Source organism: Pogoniulus pusillus, chromosome 4, assembly GCF_015220805.1.
Source record: "Pogoniulus pusillus isolate bPogPus1 chromosome 4, bPogPus1.pri, whole genome shotgun sequence".
NCBI lineage: Eukaryota > Metazoa > Chordata > Aves > Piciformes > Lybiidae > Pogoniulus > Pogoniulus pusillus.
In genome coordinates this window covers 18,437,404-18,455,800 of record NC_087267.1, presented here as the reverse complement: position 1 = coordinate 18,455,800, position 18,397 = coordinate 18,437,404, and the positions used below count along the sequence as shown (strand labels likewise).

At 43.3% G+C, this 18,397-nt stretch overlaps 1 protein-coding gene across 3 annotated transcripts in view; it reads right to left on the bottom strand.

The window, feature by feature from the left end:
- The window catches only part of LRP6 (LDL receptor related protein 6), a 143,060-nt gene that overhangs the window by 84,354 nt on the left and 40,309 nt on the right, over positions 1-18,397 (bottom strand). For all 3 annotated transcript variants that reach the window (XM_064142295.1, XM_064142297.1, XM_064142296.1), the window contains exon 3: positions 4,714-4,911. In XM_064142295.1, coding sequence (XP_063998365.1) covers positions 4,714-4,911 — 198 coding nt within the window. The remainder of the gene's footprint in view (positions 1-4,713; positions 4,912-18,397) is intronic.

Here is an 18,397-nt window from a genome sequence, read left to right as displayed (position 1 = left end):
CCTTTGCATAGGGAAGCAAATCTATTTGATCATTTTAGCTGTGTCTGTACAGTATCTATCTCCTTCAACTCCACAACCCAACACTTCTTGTAAATCTTGGCCAATTCAGGAAAGCAGAGTTCACAAAGATATTATTATTTTTGCTTTTTGCAACTTTGCCTTAACAAATGGATGGTCTTGAGGATGCAAGCAACTCGAAACCCCAGTATTCAACCCAGCTGAAATAAGCTGCCTAGGAACACTTTGTTGAGCTGTCAGACCCAGAAACCATGCACCAAGGAACACAGACAGCAGGAAGAGATCATATTGGGTGAAGGAATCTAAGGAGCCATGGGATGGCAAGAACAAGGAAGGAAAAAAGGAGGTGTGTGCATGCACATGGCACGTGTGCACAGAGGCACAGAGAGAAAAGCCAGAGGAAGTGCTGCTGGAGCAGAGGCAGAAATGGAAATCCCTCTAAAGCCACATGATGGTAGTTCCACTCTTCACAGAAAAACTTCATTACCTTTTTTTTTGGGGGGGAAGGAGTGTTTTGGGTTGCTTTCTTAACTTTTTTGGGGTGGGCAACGACTAGGAGAAAGAGATGAAGGTTTAGTCGAATTTGGGTTTGGATGGCTGGTTGGTTTGGTTTTCTTTTCCACTTCAGAGGAAGATCTCAAGGCTCATTTTGGGGGTTTTGTTTGCTTGTTTGTTTTCTTTGTTTGCAGCATTAGAACTTATTTTATTTTTTAGTATTAGAAAATCAGTTATTGAAAAAGATGGATAAAATAATCAAGAGCCAAAACCCAGAATTACAGCTGCAAGATATATTGCTAAAAGTGAATTTACTGAATAACTGACAGTATTTAACAAGAAAGAACCACTTCAGACTCAGAATATCTTTTTTCTTAGGACAGGCAGAGGCTATGAGGTTACAGCAGAGGAAAAAAAAAACCAACACATAAAATCCCACTGTAGAACTTCTGCAGTTCTTTCATTTTTTCCCCCTTCATGATGATGTAAATTGCAAAGAATTAAAAAAAAGCAAGCTGGACACAGATGTTGACTATTTTCTGAAGCTTAAGAACTTTCTCACATGCCTAGGGAAAAACAGGTGCTGTTAGAAGTGCTGTTTGCTCCTGAGTGCTTAAGGGAAGTCATATGTGCTTTCCTCTCTAAAGATGATTTCCCTTTCTCCCCTTCAAATGGTAACGTTTAGCCTCCTGACACGAAATATTTCTGATACATTTCAGTATGTTTAGAAATTAAACCAAACAACTTTAAAGGATTAGACTGGGTTTTTTGGTTTGCTTTTATGAATATGTAATAAAGAATTAGCAGATCTAAAAATCTAAATTTCTTGTCTATACAGGTCTTTATTACAGGTTTCACCAATGACAGAGAATTTGTTCTGGAATGAATGAGGTAACTGCTGGGACCCAGGTGACTTAACTTCTATGTCATGAGACAGCTGTTAGATGCAGCTCCCTGCATTCAGACAACATAGATCAGCCACTTGTATCAAGAAAGATCAGCACCTTCACAGCCTCATCTCTACAAGGCATCACTTCGAGGTTAGCTGAAGGTAGACCAGGGAATAAACATCAGGAAAACAAAAACAAAGCACCAAAACTGCAACACTGTTTTGCAACACAGCTCCAGGAAGGCAAGAACGGCAAAGAATGGGGAGTGGTTTGAAGTTGAAAGAGAGTAAGTTTGGAGTGGATCTTACAATCATAGAATCAATGAGGTTGGAAGAGACCTCCAAGATCAGCCAGTCCAACCTAGCACCCAGCTCTAGCCAGTCAACTAGACCATGGCACTAAGTGCCTCATCCAGGCTTTTCTTGAACACCTCCAGGGACAGTGACTCCACCACCTCCCTGGGCAGCCCATTCCAATGCCAATCACTCTCTCTGCCAACAACTTCCTCCTAACATCCAGCCTAGACCTCCCCTGGCACAACTTGAGACTGTCCCCCCTTGTTCTGTTGCTGGTTGCCTGGCAGAAGAGGCCACCCCCCACCTGGCTACAATGTCCCTTCAGGTAGTTGTAGACAGCAATGAGGTCACCCCGAGCCTCCTCTTCTTCAGGCTAAACAACCCCAGCTCCCTCAGCCTCTCCTCATAGGGTTTGTGTTCCAGGCCCCTCACCAGCTTTGTTGCCCTTCTCTGGACACGTTCCAGCACCTCAACATCTCTCTTGAATTGAGGAGCCCAGAACTGGATGCAGCACCCAAGGGGTGGCCTGACCAGTGCTGAGTACAGGGGCAGAATAACCTCCCTTGTCCTACTGGCCACACTGTTCCTGATCCAGGCCAGGATGCCATTAACTCTTCTTGGCCACCTGGGCACACTGCTGGCTCATCTTTAGTCTGCTGTCTATCAGTACCCCCAGGTCCCTTTCCTCCTGGCTGCTTTCCAGCCACTCTGTCCACAGCCTGTAGTGCTGGTTGCAGTTATTGTGGCCAAAGTGTGGAATCCTGCACTTGGCCTTGTTAAATCTCATCCCATTGGCCTCTGCCCACCCATCCAGCCTGTCCAGGTCCCTCCACAGGGCTCTCCTACCCTCCAACAGATCAACACCTGCTCCTAGCTTGGTGTCATCTGCAAACTTACTGATGCTGGACTCAATCCCCTCGTCCAGATCATCAATAAAGATATTGAACAGGACTGGGCCCAGCACTGATCCTTGGGGAGCACTACTAGTGACAGCTGCCAACTGGATGTGGCACCATTCACCACCACTCTCTGGGCTCTGCCATCCATCCAGTTCTTGATCCAGCACAGAGTGAATCTGTCCAAGCCATGAGCTGCCAGCTTGACCAGGAGCTTCTTGTGGCAGACAGTGTCAAAGGCTTTGCTGAAGTTCAGAAGAAGTTCTTCAGTATGAGGGTGGTGAGACCCTGGAATAGGCTGCCCACGGAGGCTGTGGCTGCCTCCTCCCTAGGGGTGTTCAAAGCCAGGCTGGATGAGGTCTAGCTGACAGTGTCTCAGCAGAGCAAAGTCAAGGGGCAGAATCCCCTCTCTTGCCCTGCTGCCCACACCCCTCTGGATGCAGCCCAGCACAGCCTTCTGATCTGCATGAGGGCACTGCTGGCTCATGGAGAGCTTCTCATCAACCAATATCCCTAAGTCTCTTTCTTCAGAGCTGCTCTCATCCCACTCTGCACCCATCCTGGATTTGTGCCTGGGGGCTGGCCCAACTGAAATATAAATATCCATTATCTCCATGTTTTGAATAAACAAAGCTAGTTATAATATTTATATCCAACTCTTGTTACTTCTTAAGAACAAACAGGGAGAATTTAAGAACAAAACTACCTAAGCTTTCAAAGCAGTGTTACTAGAAACTGCAGTTCAAAACAAATATCCCAGGAAGACAGTGGATATGTCTGAGTTACTACTCAAACATTTCATGAGTGCTATGTTCCTACTCACAAGTCCACACAAAACACCTGTCTCATCAATATGATCAATTTCTTTATGCTAAAATAACATTTGTGGTGAAAGGAGACAGGTCTCCAGGAAGTCAGAATGAAGAACAGAAGAGATTTCATTCTCAGGTAAACCAGCTGAAGCATCACAAAAACTTGCAAAGAATAATCTCAAAAGATGCTACGTTTCTATAGGATACTTTGGGCACAAGTAACTGTATGTGCAAACAGTACTTGCCAAAGCTATCTTGTTGAATGAAGAGGGCCTCCAGCTGAGTTAGTGATAGACCCATCTACACAAAGTACCACTCATATCCTTCATAAAGTAGCCATGACTGGATGAAAAAGAATTACATCATTGCTATAAAGCTGTTACAGGAAAACAGTAATTTCAACACAGCTCACTGTAAACTGTTTTCCACTCATTTCCCACCCTCCAGACTGATGAAACTGAAGCACTCGTATGATCCATTTTTTTCCAGATTCTTTCCTTGCTGAACACCTGTGATGGTTTGAGGCTAATTGGAATATTTTAATGAGAGAAAACAGATCATTGGTTGTGAAAAGAAAATAATGATGAAGTCTATATTATTCATTGGTTTGTTAAAAAAAATAAACAGACAAAATGTTAACAACTTCTCCCATTCTGTTCTGTGATGTTGCTTCTATTCAATTCTCCTTCACTGTGCTCTAATCTCTCCATTAACAAATAACCTAAGCTTTGCTGGTTGTTTTTGTTTGCCTGCCTGGAAAAGTAGAGAGAGAAAGAGAGGGCAGCTTTCAGCTCCTTCTGGGCAGCTTCTTTGTCCAGGAGGGAATTTGCATTTCTGTATGACTTTTGATTTGTATATAGTTATAAGTATGTGTAAATACATTATATGCTTGTAAATTTTGCTTTCCTGTAAATATAGCTTCATCCAAGCCAACTGAGCTAGTCTGGTAAATTTCAGCAGTGGCAGGGGACATTTCCTAACCCACCACAACATAACAGCCACGGAGCACAGAAGACCTGTTGAAAAGAGACAGTTTTGCTATGTACTCTTACATAGTTATGGACAGGAGTCCAGGATTTCTTTATAGGACTGGTTCTGAGAAAAGATTTATTGGGAAGCACAGGATATCCAAAAGCAGAGCACATATTCAACTTCACAGTGGGGATGAATGTAAGATTCCCATTGCAGTAGTTTGCTGAACAGTTTGTGAGTGGTAACATGCCAACTCCCAGTCACAAGTCTCAAAACATCTTAAGCAACATCTAAGAAAAGGAGCAGATTACATACACCAAATAAATCTTCTTACCTATGACTTCCATCCAGATTTGACTTGTGGATGAAGTTCAGTTTAGCATCTGCCCAGTAAAGTTTCTGTTCCTCATAATCCAACGTCAGTCCATTTGGCCAATATATGTCCGTGTTAACTATAACGGAGCGGCTTGAACCATCCATCCCAGCACGTTCTATCTTTGGCACTTCTCCCCAGTCTGTCCAATACATGAACCTAAAACCAGAAAAACAACAAAAAAAGGGAAGTTTAAATCATTTAAATCTACAGCTGTAATATTGCCTATATCTCTCAGCAAAACCAAAGGCCCTCTGTTCTGCAGAGACAGTGTCTGTGGGGTTCTGTTCTACAGGACAAGGGACACACATGTCAATCACAACAGAATCAAGTTACTTAAAATACTGAAGAAAACTTCAGACAAACCCACAGCACTAGGACAGGTCATACTTCCATGTGCTTTATTCTTTCCATGAGTCCAGTGAAGAAGTTGAGAACAACCAATGGATTTTGACAATGTCAGAACTCAGAGAACAGCGAAGAGAGACTGCAGACTGTCAGTAAAGTACAACAGCTTCTTTAGTGAAGGTCAGAACACTGGGGATGGAGGGAACTGAAAAACGAGGGGTGTGGACTTATAGTAGACACAGCAAGTTACAGGCAAGGCAGAGAAACAGATATGAAAGCAGACCAGTTCTTGCCCTTTCTTTCCAGAGAAATTCAGAGACAGGTGGCTATGCCAACATGTGTATGAGCACAGTTTGCAACTAATGAGGAAAAACACTCCATTAAAAATGTGAACATAGAGGAAGCAAGTTTAAAACCCGTTAGCAAGCATTGCCACATGTTTAAACATTGCTTAGCAGGTAGTGGGGGAGGGAAGTTATCTAGTTGCTCTTAAGTCTGAGGTGAAGCAAAGCAAACCATTTTTTTATGGCAGGAGACTAGCTGGGGGTAGAAAACAGATTTATTTTTGTGTGTTAACAGAATGTATAACTAAACAGAACTAACATACAATATAAACAGATCAGACAAGAGTGTCCACAGGGTTTGCCCTATTTTCTTGTTGCAGCTGGGGCAGGCAAGAAGACTACTGTCCTAAATTGCTTCTCATAACCTCATGACATCTGCCAGTACACCTGCTTGTGTGCATCTGTGCTCCCTAACCTGGCTCAATCTAAACTGTCTAGATTAAGAAGAATCTGCAACCTCTAAACTAACTCAGCTCATCAGACATCCACACCATAGCACTGCATGATGCCCACATGCAAAGAGGCCTGGCCACGAATCCTTTAAAGAACAACAAATGTGCAACACATTAAGAAAAAATTGCAAATGAAGTGATTCTTGGCAAAGATTTATTTGGAAAAGTCAGGAAATTCCATGTCTACAATGTGTTTGTTTTAATGCATGGCTGTATCTGTGCCAGAAATACAGCTGATCAACACAAGTAGTCACAGAATGGCTTAAGTTGGAAGGGGCCTCAAAGGTCATCTACTCCAACCTCCCCACGATGGGCAGGGACACCTCTCAACTACACTCAGCTGTTCAAGGCCTCATCCAACCTGGCCTTCAACACCCCCAGGCAGGAGGCAGCCACAACCTCTCTGGGCAGCCTATTCCAGAGTCTCAGCACTCTCACACTTTAGAATTGCTTCCTTAGATCCAGTCTAATCCTGCTCTCCCTCAGCTTCAAACCATTCCATTCCCCCTTGTCCTGTCTCTAGACACCCTCAGGAAAAATCCCTCTGCAGCTTTTCTGGAGGATCTTTTCAGCTATTGGAAGGCAGCCCTAAGGTCCACCAGGTGTCTTCCCCAAGCTAAACAATACCAGCTCCCTTAGCCTATCCTCATAGCAGAGGCACTCCAGCCCTGTGGCCTACTCTGGACTCACTCCACCAGCTCTGCATGCTTCTTATGCTGAGGACACCAGAACTGGAGGCAAGATTGGAGGTGAGGTCTCAGCAGAGCAGAGTCAAGGGGAAGAATCTTGTCTCTTGCCCTGCTGCCCAGACTCCTCTGGCTGTAGCCCAGGACACAATTTGCCTTCTGGCCAAAGTCACTCTGCATTATACAGCTGGAACTTCAGGTATTTGAATAGTTCCAAATTGAAAGGTTTTTCACAGCCATCGGTCTCACCTCTGTGCCTTGCAAGATCATGGAGCAAATCCTCCTGAAGGCTCTGCTAAGGCAGGTGGAAAACAAAGCAGAGGTGATTGGTGGTAACCAGCAATGGCTTTACCAAGGGCAAATCATGCCTGGCAAATTTAGTGCCTTTTTATAACAAAGTCACAGCAACAGTGGACAAGGGAAGGGCAACTGACATCATCTACCTGGACCTGAGTAAGGCTTTTGGCTCTGTCCCACATGACATCCTGGGCACCAAACTGGAGAGACACAGACTGGATGGGTGGAGCACTGCTGGATAAGGAATTGGCTGGATGGTGGCAGGCAGAGAGTGGTGATCAAGGGCACAATGTCTACCTGGAGACCAGTGCCAAGTGGCATCCCTAAAGGGTCAGTGCTGGCACCAGTAGTGTTTAACATCTTTGTCAGTGATATGGACAGAGGAATCAGTGCATCCTTTGCAAGAGTGCAGGTGACACCAAACTGTGTGGCACAGTCGACTTGCTAGAGGGCAGGGATTCAGGCAGAGGGGCATGGGACAGGCTGGAGAGGTGTGCCCAGGCCAACCTCATGACGTTCAACAAGGCCATGTGTAAGGTCCTGCACCTGGGTCAGCGCAACCCCAAGCACAGATCCAGGCTGGGTGGGGAATGGCTGAGAGCAGCTCTGAGGAAAAGGACCTGGGGGTCTGGGATGATGAAAAGCTCAATATGAGCCTGCAGTGTGAGTGCAGCCCAGACAGCAACTGTGTGCTGGGCTGCAGCAAGAGAAGTGTAGGCAGTAAGGCAAGGGAGGGGATTATCCCCCTTTGCTCCCATCAGACCCCCACCTGGAGTCCTGTGTGCAGTTCTGGAGCCCCCAGCATAAGAAGGACATTGAACAAGTCCAGAGAAGGGCCACGAAGATGCTCAGAGGGCTGGATCACCTCTGCTATGAGGACAGGCTACATGAGTTGGGGCTCTTCAGCCTGGAGAACAGAAGGCTTCAAGGAGACCTTAAAGTGGCCTTCCAGTATCTGAAGGGGACCTACAGAAAGGCTGGGGAGGGACTATTGACAAGGTCTTGTCATGACAGAACAAGGAGTAATGGGTTTAAACTGGAAGAGGGGAGATTCAAACTAGATGTTAGAAAAGAGTTCTTTACAGTCAGGGTGGTGAGACACTGGAACAAGTTGTCCAGGGAGGTTGAGGATGCTCCCTTCCTGGAGGTGTTCCAGGCCAGGTTGGATGAGGCCTTGAGTGACCTGTTCCAGTGGGAGGTATCCCTGCTTATGGCAGGGGGTTGGAACTGGATGATTTTTGAGGTCCCTTCCAACTTAAACCATTCTATGATTCTATGATAAAAGCCAAAGAAGCAAGCTGCTTTTCTTGGCTCCATTCTGTGCAATACAAACATAGCAAGTAACAGTTCTTCTTGCCTTAAAAAAACAAAAAAACCAACAAGAAGTCTGGGCAGAATATCCCCCATACACAGAAAAAAGCTTTCAGAGTACAAACTGCCCAGATTAAACACACTAATTCAGCAGAGATTTCCAACAGTACGCACAGAGGGAGAGAAATTCATCGCTAGCACCCATCAGCTTTGCAACTTTCTGATCCATACTGCTCCCCTACACCGATGCAGATCCTTTCAGCCCTCTTCTCCTGCACCACACTAGGCTCCTGCTAGGAATGTCATTAAAACACCATCCCTCATCGAGATGCATGCAACTGTTTCGCCCATTGAACAGAGATACCCCACACGACACAGCTGATTTTAAGGCGGTTAATTGGGACACCTCACAGGGTAGGCAATCGTTTACCTTCCTGAACATTATTCAGTGGGAAGAACACCTGCTTAATTGGGACAGCCAATTATTTGGTGAGGCCCTTCACAGTGAATGCTCCAACTTTGCAATTATGCTCGTTTCAGCCCCTAAGAACCTCTGAGCTCTACAGGGACTCAAATAGCCGCCAAACTTCAGAGCCCACAAAGGTTTCAGAAGTGTAGCAACCCCTGTGGAGCTAATCAGCTCTGCAGTGGTCCTAGTGAGCTTACAGCCTCTCCAGCTCCAGCAGTGGCAGGACTAGCTCTCACCTAATGAAGAAACACAAAGTGAAATGACAGGCACTGGAGTAGCTCAGGAAAATGATGCACAACAAATGTGTTTGGCTATTGAAAACAGCTCTTGGCTTGAAAAGAAGAAATATTCATGGTCTTTTAGGAGTTCAAGACAAGACATTCAAATCAAGTGGTCTTTCAGTTATCAGAAACTTCTTGGGGTGGGTTCACAGAGGGAAGGAAACTGGAATGCAGAAGGATATGAAGTATTGAGAGATACAGCAGATAAGTTTTTAAATATGGAGACTAAAAGTACACAAGAAGGTTTCAGAACAAAATTGCTCAGTCAAACACAAATCTAGGAAATCTCAGTCCTTCATGAGAAGCAAAAAATGCACATAAATTTAGAGATAATTCTTCATAAAAGAGATGAAGAAATATCCCTTTGGGATGCAATCAAGATAAACATGAGAGAAAAGATATTTTTGGCTGGCTGAGAACTCTCTTACAGCAGTTTGTCTCTGCAAATCATTAAGCATGGACCCTGGTTCACCACTTTCAGCGGTGCTCTGCAGTAATTTCTGACATTAACATTCAAGGCACTCAAGAGCATTTTTTGTCTGAATTAACAAATCCTACACAGCTTGACAGCTGCCTCTATGACATCACTCTTGCACACACTAGGACCAAGCTATGTAAGGAACAAGAATGAAGTAAGTAGTGAGCTACTGACATCCTAACACACAATCTCATCTTAAACCAGTTTTAGGACCCCACGGGTTCCCAATGAAGCTGCAGTTTCTCTTATCAGCTAGACACATCTGGCTGAAAACTATCTGTCTTAAGTATTGTCAAATACACCACACCAAAACAAACCAAGATTTCAAGTTTATTATTTCACTCTCCTCCAAAGCATTACACAGCCTAGCAAATGACTGAATAATCCAGGTGTGTTTAACAAGCAAGCAAGTACCAGCAGACCAAGCTGCACCTTTTTGACTTCCTCTATCCCCATCCTCTGTATCCTGGTGAAGGCTGCAAGACTGGCAGGATTCCACAGGTGCCTGCAACTCAGCTTCTCCATTTTACAGCCCAGAGTATTACTGCTCAGACTATCAAAACTAGACATAAGTCTGTCCAGTGACTGTCACAGAATGACCTGTAAGAGACATCCATCTCGTTCTGCCACTGCTGCCAGCAAATCTGCCTTGTGCAGAAACCAAGAGGCAGTAATCATCAACTACTGCAGCCTGATCAGCCAGGGACACTAAAAGATAACAGAGATAAATCAGTGGGCAAAATTCTCTCTCTGTGCAAGTTTACCACATGCCAAAAAAAAAAGGTGTTCTGGTACCTTAAGACATAAAAATACTTTTCTCAGTAGACTCTACACTGGTTCCCTCAAGAGGAAGAAGGTATCCTGGTGATAGTACTTCTCTGCAAATGACTGCATTTATCCTAGGGCATTAGGCAGCATACCAATTAGGCAAAGACCCACCTGTAACCAGTATGGCAATAGGAGTATTTTAGAGTTGACTTTAGTCTCCTATTCAGATCTTACCTAGCAGGAGAAAAAAAACTATCACCAGACCTTCCCCTTTCTTGGAATTAATTTCTAAAATAAGGGATAAATGCAAACACTTAGGTTTTGTAAAGAAGAAAACCAGTTATCAAATGATCAGAGGCTGATGCTCTTTTTGCAGCCCAGAATCATCAAGAAAACCAGGAGATTTTGGAGATGGTTTTCACAAGCCCTAAAAACAATACCTTAGCAACAACGCTGAAAGTCCTCCCTGAGAAATCAATGTGGAAGTACAAACTTCCACAATATTCTCATTTCCTAACTAGAGACAAACAATCTGCTGTGCAGGATGATCTCTTGGCTAGCACTGCTGTCTGCTTTCAGGTTTTCTGGCTGAAAGAATAAGCTGGGCAACCTGGCAAGAAAAACACCACTAACAAATTGTTTATCATTTTCACACAGACATTTCTAAGAGTCCATAGGAAGGCAGATTTGACTCCAGGGTCAAACATTCACTGCTGCACTGCAGAGAATCACATGCATATGGGTTGTCCTCTTGGTCACAGATCCCAAGGAAAAAGGGAAATAGGTTCATTATAAACCAAAGTGTAGCTTTTTTTTTGCTGAATGCTCACAAAGGCACAATTCCAATTGTTTGAGCATGTGGAAAGGTCTCTTACTCCTTGAACTTGTAAATTAACCCTTCCTACCTCCAGACACAAAAGGTCTAACAAAATCAGTTAGAAAACAGAAGCCATTTTCCATTTTCTCCTAGAGCAAGCAGGAATTAAAACTCATAAGAACTTAGCAGTATTTAAAAACAGTAATTGGAACAAAACTGTTCTCAGTTTAAGCCAAATAAATACAGGTAACAGAGAGAAGAAATTGCTTATATTTAACACCATCCCTAGACCCCAGCTGACTGCAAGATGGAAGCAAGAGGCAGATATTCTTTGAAAGGCCTCAGCCAGCCCTTTGCACTGGAATCACTCCAGAAGTAATACACCAGAGCCTGTGAAGTTCACCCAGCGTTTTAGTGGCAGTTAAGCCAAGATAAAGCTAAAATCTACGTTAATGTGACAGGAGATAAACAAATTACCAAAGAAAAATCTTGCCTTCCAACCTACCTTGGTTCTCCTACTACTAGGAGATAGCAGAGGAAAGCAAAGCAGCTGTTGGTTTTCACAGCCTTTCAAAAGACTGTAAACAAAAAATCCCAACAAATCTTTCCTCAGGAGGCCAGGAAAGAAGCTGAGCTATGATTCTAAGGACTGCCACTGCGTAGCTCTTCAAGGCTGAGATGTCTCACAGAGGTCTGCCCTGGCTGTGCCTCAGCACTGCCCTGGAGAAGTCCAGTTAGACAGAACCAGCCCTTTTAAACAGCTCGTACAAGATCTACACATCTGTGAACTGAACAAAACGTTGAAAGTTAGAAAAGAATACTTAGGTCCAATAAACCTACAAGTGGTGGAGAGCAGTAAGAAAACTCTGGCATCACTGCTCACCATTTTGCCCAGATGAAATGCAAATTCTTTGGACAATGCAAAACAACCTTCACAGGGACTGAAAATACAAGCATTTGCACTGCAAGCATTTAGTTTGTAAATAAGAAGGTAGAATTCAGTAATTTCAAAGTGCATCTGCCTGAAACTAAACAAATGAGCTACTCTGACACACAAAGATCTTTTCAGTTCAGTCATAATCAAACTTGCTTCTTACCTTTCAATTAAAAATTGTGGGAAATTCTCCTCCTTATTGCCCTATACATCCTGAATGCAAGGAGTGGATAAAGACTTTCCCTATATTTGTATCTCAACTTGAAGCCCTAGGAACAGATCTACCTCTGCACGCCAAAAGAGGGAGGCATACATTGCAACTGTGTCACCGAGTGAATAAGGGCAAGAGGGAGAAATCTGTCATTTGCCACGCTGGGCTGTTTCTTACAAGTAAACATCTAGTTATAGAATGGCATGGTTTGGGTTGGACCTCCAAAGGTCATCTAGTCCAACCCCTCTGCAGTCAGCAGGGACATCCTCTACTAAAGCAGCCTGTTGCAGTGTTCCACCACCCTCACACTGAAGAACTTGTTCCTCACATCCAATCTAGATCTGCTCTCCTTTTATTTCAAACCATTGCCCTCATCCTGTCACTGCAGGCCTTTGCAAACAGTCCCTCTGCAGTCTTCTTGGAGCCCCCTTTAGCTACTGGCAGGTTGCTCTTAGGTCTGCCTGGAGCCTCTTCTTCTCCAGGCTGAACATCCCCAGCTCCCTCAGCTAGTCCTCACAGCAGAGCTGCTCCTGCCCGCTGATCATTTTCACAGTCCTCCTCTGGAACTTGCTCCATCAGGTCTCTGTCCTTCCTGTGTTGAGGGCTCAAGAGCTGGACACAGCACTGCAGGTGAAGTCTCACCAGAGTAGAGCAGAGGGGCTGAATTCCCTCTCTTCAACTGCTGGCCACACTGCTTTTAATACAGCCCAGGAGGCCACTGGCCTTCTGGGCTGCAAGGTCACACTGTGAGCTCATGCCACAGTCAACCCACTGTATGTTACTGTGCAAGATTGAGTCACAAACTGCACAGAGAATACTCACAGATACAGCAGCTCCACTCTCAGTCAAAGAGTGCTGCTATAGCAACCCTAGCAATACTTCATGTACATGTAGCTTACAGCAGTTAAGTTTCCATCCAAGATCTACTCACAACTTTATTATCTGATTTCCTGGATTGAGCTGAGGCCCACTCATCTCCCTGCAGCTGCTCACCACACCATTCAGTGGCACCTGTGCTAAAACATGAGAAGGCAGGATGGAACATCCAGGAACGAGAGATTAGGTGAAATCAGCTGGGAAACTATCAGGGAATTGCCCTGTTTTCCATCACCTGGGGATTGTCATGTTCAATACCAGGAGATAATTCTGCAATTTTTCCTTAGTTTCGCTTTTGTTTTTCTTTTAATCATTCCAATTAAGTCTTTCATCAGTAAAACACTCCCTTGTTATTCAGCTCCTCCCTCAGTACACTGCTACAAATGGATCATTTTCATGGTTTTGATTTTTGACTCCTCTAAGCAATTCTAATGCACTGCTCTACCAAACCAAGCTGCCTCTTACTCTTCCATACCACATTTCCAGTGCTCTGCTAATTTTCTCATAGTTCCCATCCTATTGCTTGGTACATAAATTAGGCTTACTTACATGTGGCCATAATTCCTTCAGCATTTTTATAATTACTATTATCTTGATGAAATTAATTCATACTGTCTTTTAGGAGTTCAGCACACATGCAGTGCAGTTCCTGTCCTGGTCACTTGTTTATCACTTTGTTGATATGGAAACCAACCTGATGCCCTCAAATAGGCAAGGCTTGCAAGGCAGGCAATTCATTCATTTCAGCTTTTCTACAGTAGCTTTATTTGCCTTGACTGTTGGGTTTTTTCCCCCTTTTTCCCCCATCACCCACTAGACTCAGTGCATCACTTTTGCTCCTGTAAGAAAGCAGCAAGCACCAATCAGTCTTTTCAGATCACAAAATTACCAAAATATAAAGCCTTATTTCTAACCCATCAAAAGCTACAGGATGTTCACTACAAAATAAGTCAACAAACAAACAAACAAAAAACACACCAAAGGGTAAGAGTAGAGATTGCTCTATGGAGGGTAAAAAGAGTAGAAACAGACAGTGTAATTAACGCAGAATGAGACAGGCTGCATTACACTGGAGAATTGGTTCAAGCCCTACTTCTGGAAATACAAACCTAGGGGGGTTTGGCTTTTATCAAGAGGGAGAAACATTTTCAGAGAGCATTTAGAAAGACCCACTAAATGTGATCTGAATATCTGGCAAAGGCCTCAGATTCAGATGAAACAAACACTCCTTCGTTTTTAGATTGAAAACTGTCAAATAAATGAGCTGTCAGAGATTTCACTGCATCTTTTTCTCAGCTTTTACTTTATTTTCTAATCTAAACAGCTCAAGAGCAACTATTTAGGATCATTTTTTTTTTTTAAAAAGCAACTATGCATTCTACAGCAATTCCACTTCTAGAGTTTATGCACCTGGAATTTTGAAGTTAAAAAATCAATTTTAAAAACTTTAAATCCAAGTAATTAGAATCCCTCTATACAAGTTTCTTTGGTAGGTCATTCATCTGCTCATCTAGTTAAGAGCCAGCATTCACCATGCACACTGTGTACAAATTATTTCTGCCACAGAGATGCATCAAAACAGGGGGAAAAACATCTCAAATCCTTCTCCAAGCACAGGCCTCATGCATAAGACATTTTCTTACAAGGCACAAAGAAAATGCCCACTAAACTATCACACTAAGGGGAGAAAACTAAACTATACCTCCTATACAGCAACATCTATACAACTGTTCTGGGGTATTTTAAGAAAGTAATGAGATGGTGTTTTGCATTTAAATTGCAAAATCAGCTGTCACAGCAAACAAACCACTAACCACATACAAAGTAAACTGTATGCCAAATAAATGTAAAACAAGCATAAAGAGAAACCTCTGAAACAAATGGACATATTTTCTGTATCTAAAGACATTGTGAATAGACAGACCAACACTTCAAAGGGTCACTGTTAGGTATCATAGAACGGCTTAAGTTAGAAGGGACCTCAGAGATCATCTACTACAACCTCCCTGCCTTGGGCAGGGACACCTCTCAACTAGACTTGGCTGCTCAAGGTCTCATCCAACCTGGCCTACAACACTCTCAGGCAGGAGGCAGCCCCAACCTCCCTAGGCAGCCTATTCCAGAGTCTCACCACTCTCCTACTGAAGAACTTCTTCACTAGATCCAGACTAACCCTGCTCTCCCTCAGCTTCAAACCATCCCCCCTTGTCCTGTCTCTAGACACCCTCAGGAAAAATCCCTCTGCAGCTTTTCTGGAGGATCCTTTCAGGTACTGGAAGGCAGCTCTAAGGTCTCCCTAGAGTCTTCTCTAGGGTGAACAATCCCAGATCCCTTAGCCTGTCCTCACAGCAGAGGTGTTCCAGGGTATAACAGCCCCTCCTAAGTGCACAGGTGCTTTCTACCAGAAAGATGCAACTTTCCATGTAGGAATGGAAAATGGTCATCTTAAACACATGTTCTTATCAGAATATTCATTGTTGTCTTTCTGCTCACTACAGTTCATCTGTTAAAAAACTGCAGAGAAAAAGGCACAAAAAAGAGTTGGGAACATTAAACTTCAGCCCAGCAAAAGCCAAGACCTGCAAGTGGGGAAAACATCTTCCTGCTCTGAACCAGTAAGAGTCATTAACTTACTGAAACTGAGCAGCACAGAGGCAGCTTGAGCACTAACCCCACTAGAAGAGGTTGCAAGAGAGAAAGAAGAAAGTTTCAGAAGTTCCTCTTTTACTGCACTCCTTATACTTCCAGGATTTCTTAGTACTCTACCACTGCCCTAACTATATCCCTGGACACTCAAAACCAGAGGTCTGGGGAATTGGTGTAACACTATTTCTCCTCTCTATTACTATTACTTAAGACTTTCTGAAGTCGATTGAACACTGCATCCAGCTGCCATCAACTCAAGCCCACCAAGCAACTGTCTATCACTCCAGTGAACTCAGAAGCAGGAGAGTAGCCTGGCCCTGTTTTTAAGAGGACAAAATACTTCTACTACAACTCTTCAAAGAGTCACATCTAAAATCTTAAGCACAGGAAAGCCTGGGGTCAGAAGATATCTTCATTAACAGTGACAGCACTGAGCAGGACTGATGACAGCTTCAGACTTGAGTCAAAGCCACACATCACTCCTAGGTTTCTCTGTGTCTGACTTCTGTCCCAAGGCTAAGTGCCATTAGTTCCTCTATGTTTTGAGATTTCCTTGAAGCAGTAACATGCTTATACAACTTGAGCCCTCAATGTTTTGCATCAGCCAGTACTCATAGCAACAACAAGAAAAAAAAATCAGATTATGTATGGCTACAATTTGGATATTGCACTCAGATCTCAAGAAAAATATCTAACTGGGTAAGGCATTTTGCTCTAAATTGAATGTGGTGCTTTCACATCAGGTCAGATTTACCCTGTCCATTCTGTGGTCTGCAAAAGAAAGCAACAATACTTTCTTTTGTTGTAAGTCAGGAACAGTAATCCCTTCATGCCTATTATCCAATTTTACCAAAAGGCTTTTATCAGCCCTATTGACAAGCACTGTTTAACTACTCTTCTGTGAGCTGAGTTTGATCATAATAAAACAGATCTCCAGTTCTGTAAATGACAGGGGGGTGGAAAAAGTCTGGGATTACTACTGAAGACAGAAATGTCTGGAAAAGAACCAAATGAAGAAATTCAAACGAGAGGAGCTATTCTAACAACACACACAAGAGGTGACGACAGCAAGACTTCCCCCAAGTGTGTAAGAAACAGACATGGTGAATTTATTCAGGAGACTCTTAACTCTTCAGAACCTTACTCCTGTGGTTTGTTTGTAGACTGCACTGTGAGCTGCCTGAGTAAGTTAGTTTTGCACACTGGTAATACTGAGGAGGCAGGGCACAGAGACAGGCCAGGAAAGACTGGGATTCGATGGCACCCAACACTGACAGCTTGACAGAACCAGGCCAACTGCACAAAAGCAATAGCTAGACCAGAAGGAGATACTGTGTGCTTGAGATTGGAAACTAATGTGTATTTACCTCCACTTGACTCATTAAAAAGCCAAGAAAATGGGCACTGCAGCTCTTCCTTAGCATGGGAAAAGAAAAAACAACTTAACCAGGGCAGTAGGGCTCACCCTAGCTGCTGAAAGCTTCTGCTAACCAATTCCCTTCCTCCATCAATAACAATGCTTATTCCCAAGTCACAACTTAGATGTTTGGAGAAACAAGGTGGGAGTCTTGAGATATATTTTTTTTGAGTCTTAATTTTCTAATGTCTTCAGCATGAGCTGAATGAGTTGACAGAACTCCTTAAGAAAAGGCTTTTTCAAGCCAGCAAGAAATTTTCTGTAAACAAATCTTTTCTGGAAGAGGAATTGAACTGTTTTCAATACCCATGCCCTGTACTCAGAGAAGCAAAGAAGATGAATTTCAAGTAATACATAAATTTACAGAACTGTACATACTGGTGTTTTTTTAATCACTTTAAAGATTTTCAGCATAAAAATCTCTGCTCAGAGCCCTTCAGTGCCCCTCTATGCTGGACTGCAATACCTAAGAGAAGACTTTTTGACTTTGCTTTGGAAATGAATGCTACTGCAAGCATGAGGAGTTCTGTTAAAAGGATAAACAATAAGAAAGAGTAAAGGCTTCAATTTGCTTCCTATGTAAGTCACTAATTTTGAAGGAGATAAAATACAAAGATACTTGTCTTCATTGCAGCTTAACGGGGACAGTGTTTTAAATACCACAAAGGACCACAAGTCAGTCTTGCCTTCCTGAATCAAGATCTATGTCCACCAGGGAGCCTCCAGTGTGGGAATTTCTATGAAGCTCTGGTTTCTTACACTGGGATAGGAAAGTGAGACACTCTTTTTACTCAGCCTTTTACACCATACAAAAATTACCAAATAAACTCACATTAGAATCTTACAATGGTCAGGGTTGGAAAGGAACTCCAAGGGTTATCCAGTCCAACCCTCTCTGCAGTAAGCAGAGACATCCTCAATTAGATCGGGTTGCCCAGAGGCCTGTTGAGCATCACCTTGAATATCTCCAGGGATGGGGCCCCAACTACCTCCCTAGGCAGCCTTTATGTTAACATTAATGGTGGTTGCTTTATTTTAGGGAGCATTTTTAAACTTAATTGTTGAACTGCAGTCATTTTTCAGATGAAGACGACTCATTTTTGTCTCCTTGCTTTTTACAGTCCATGGAAGCAATTGCACTCACCATGTTTCACAATCAAGTAGTAATTTTTTTCCTCTGAGGTTATGTGGCATTAATCACAAGGTTAAATTTTACAATACAATTCCAAAGGGTTTTTTTCTTTTCAGAGGCAGCCACCAGCTCAAACTGAGGTCAACAAAGCTGTTTTATCTGAGACTATGTAAAGGTA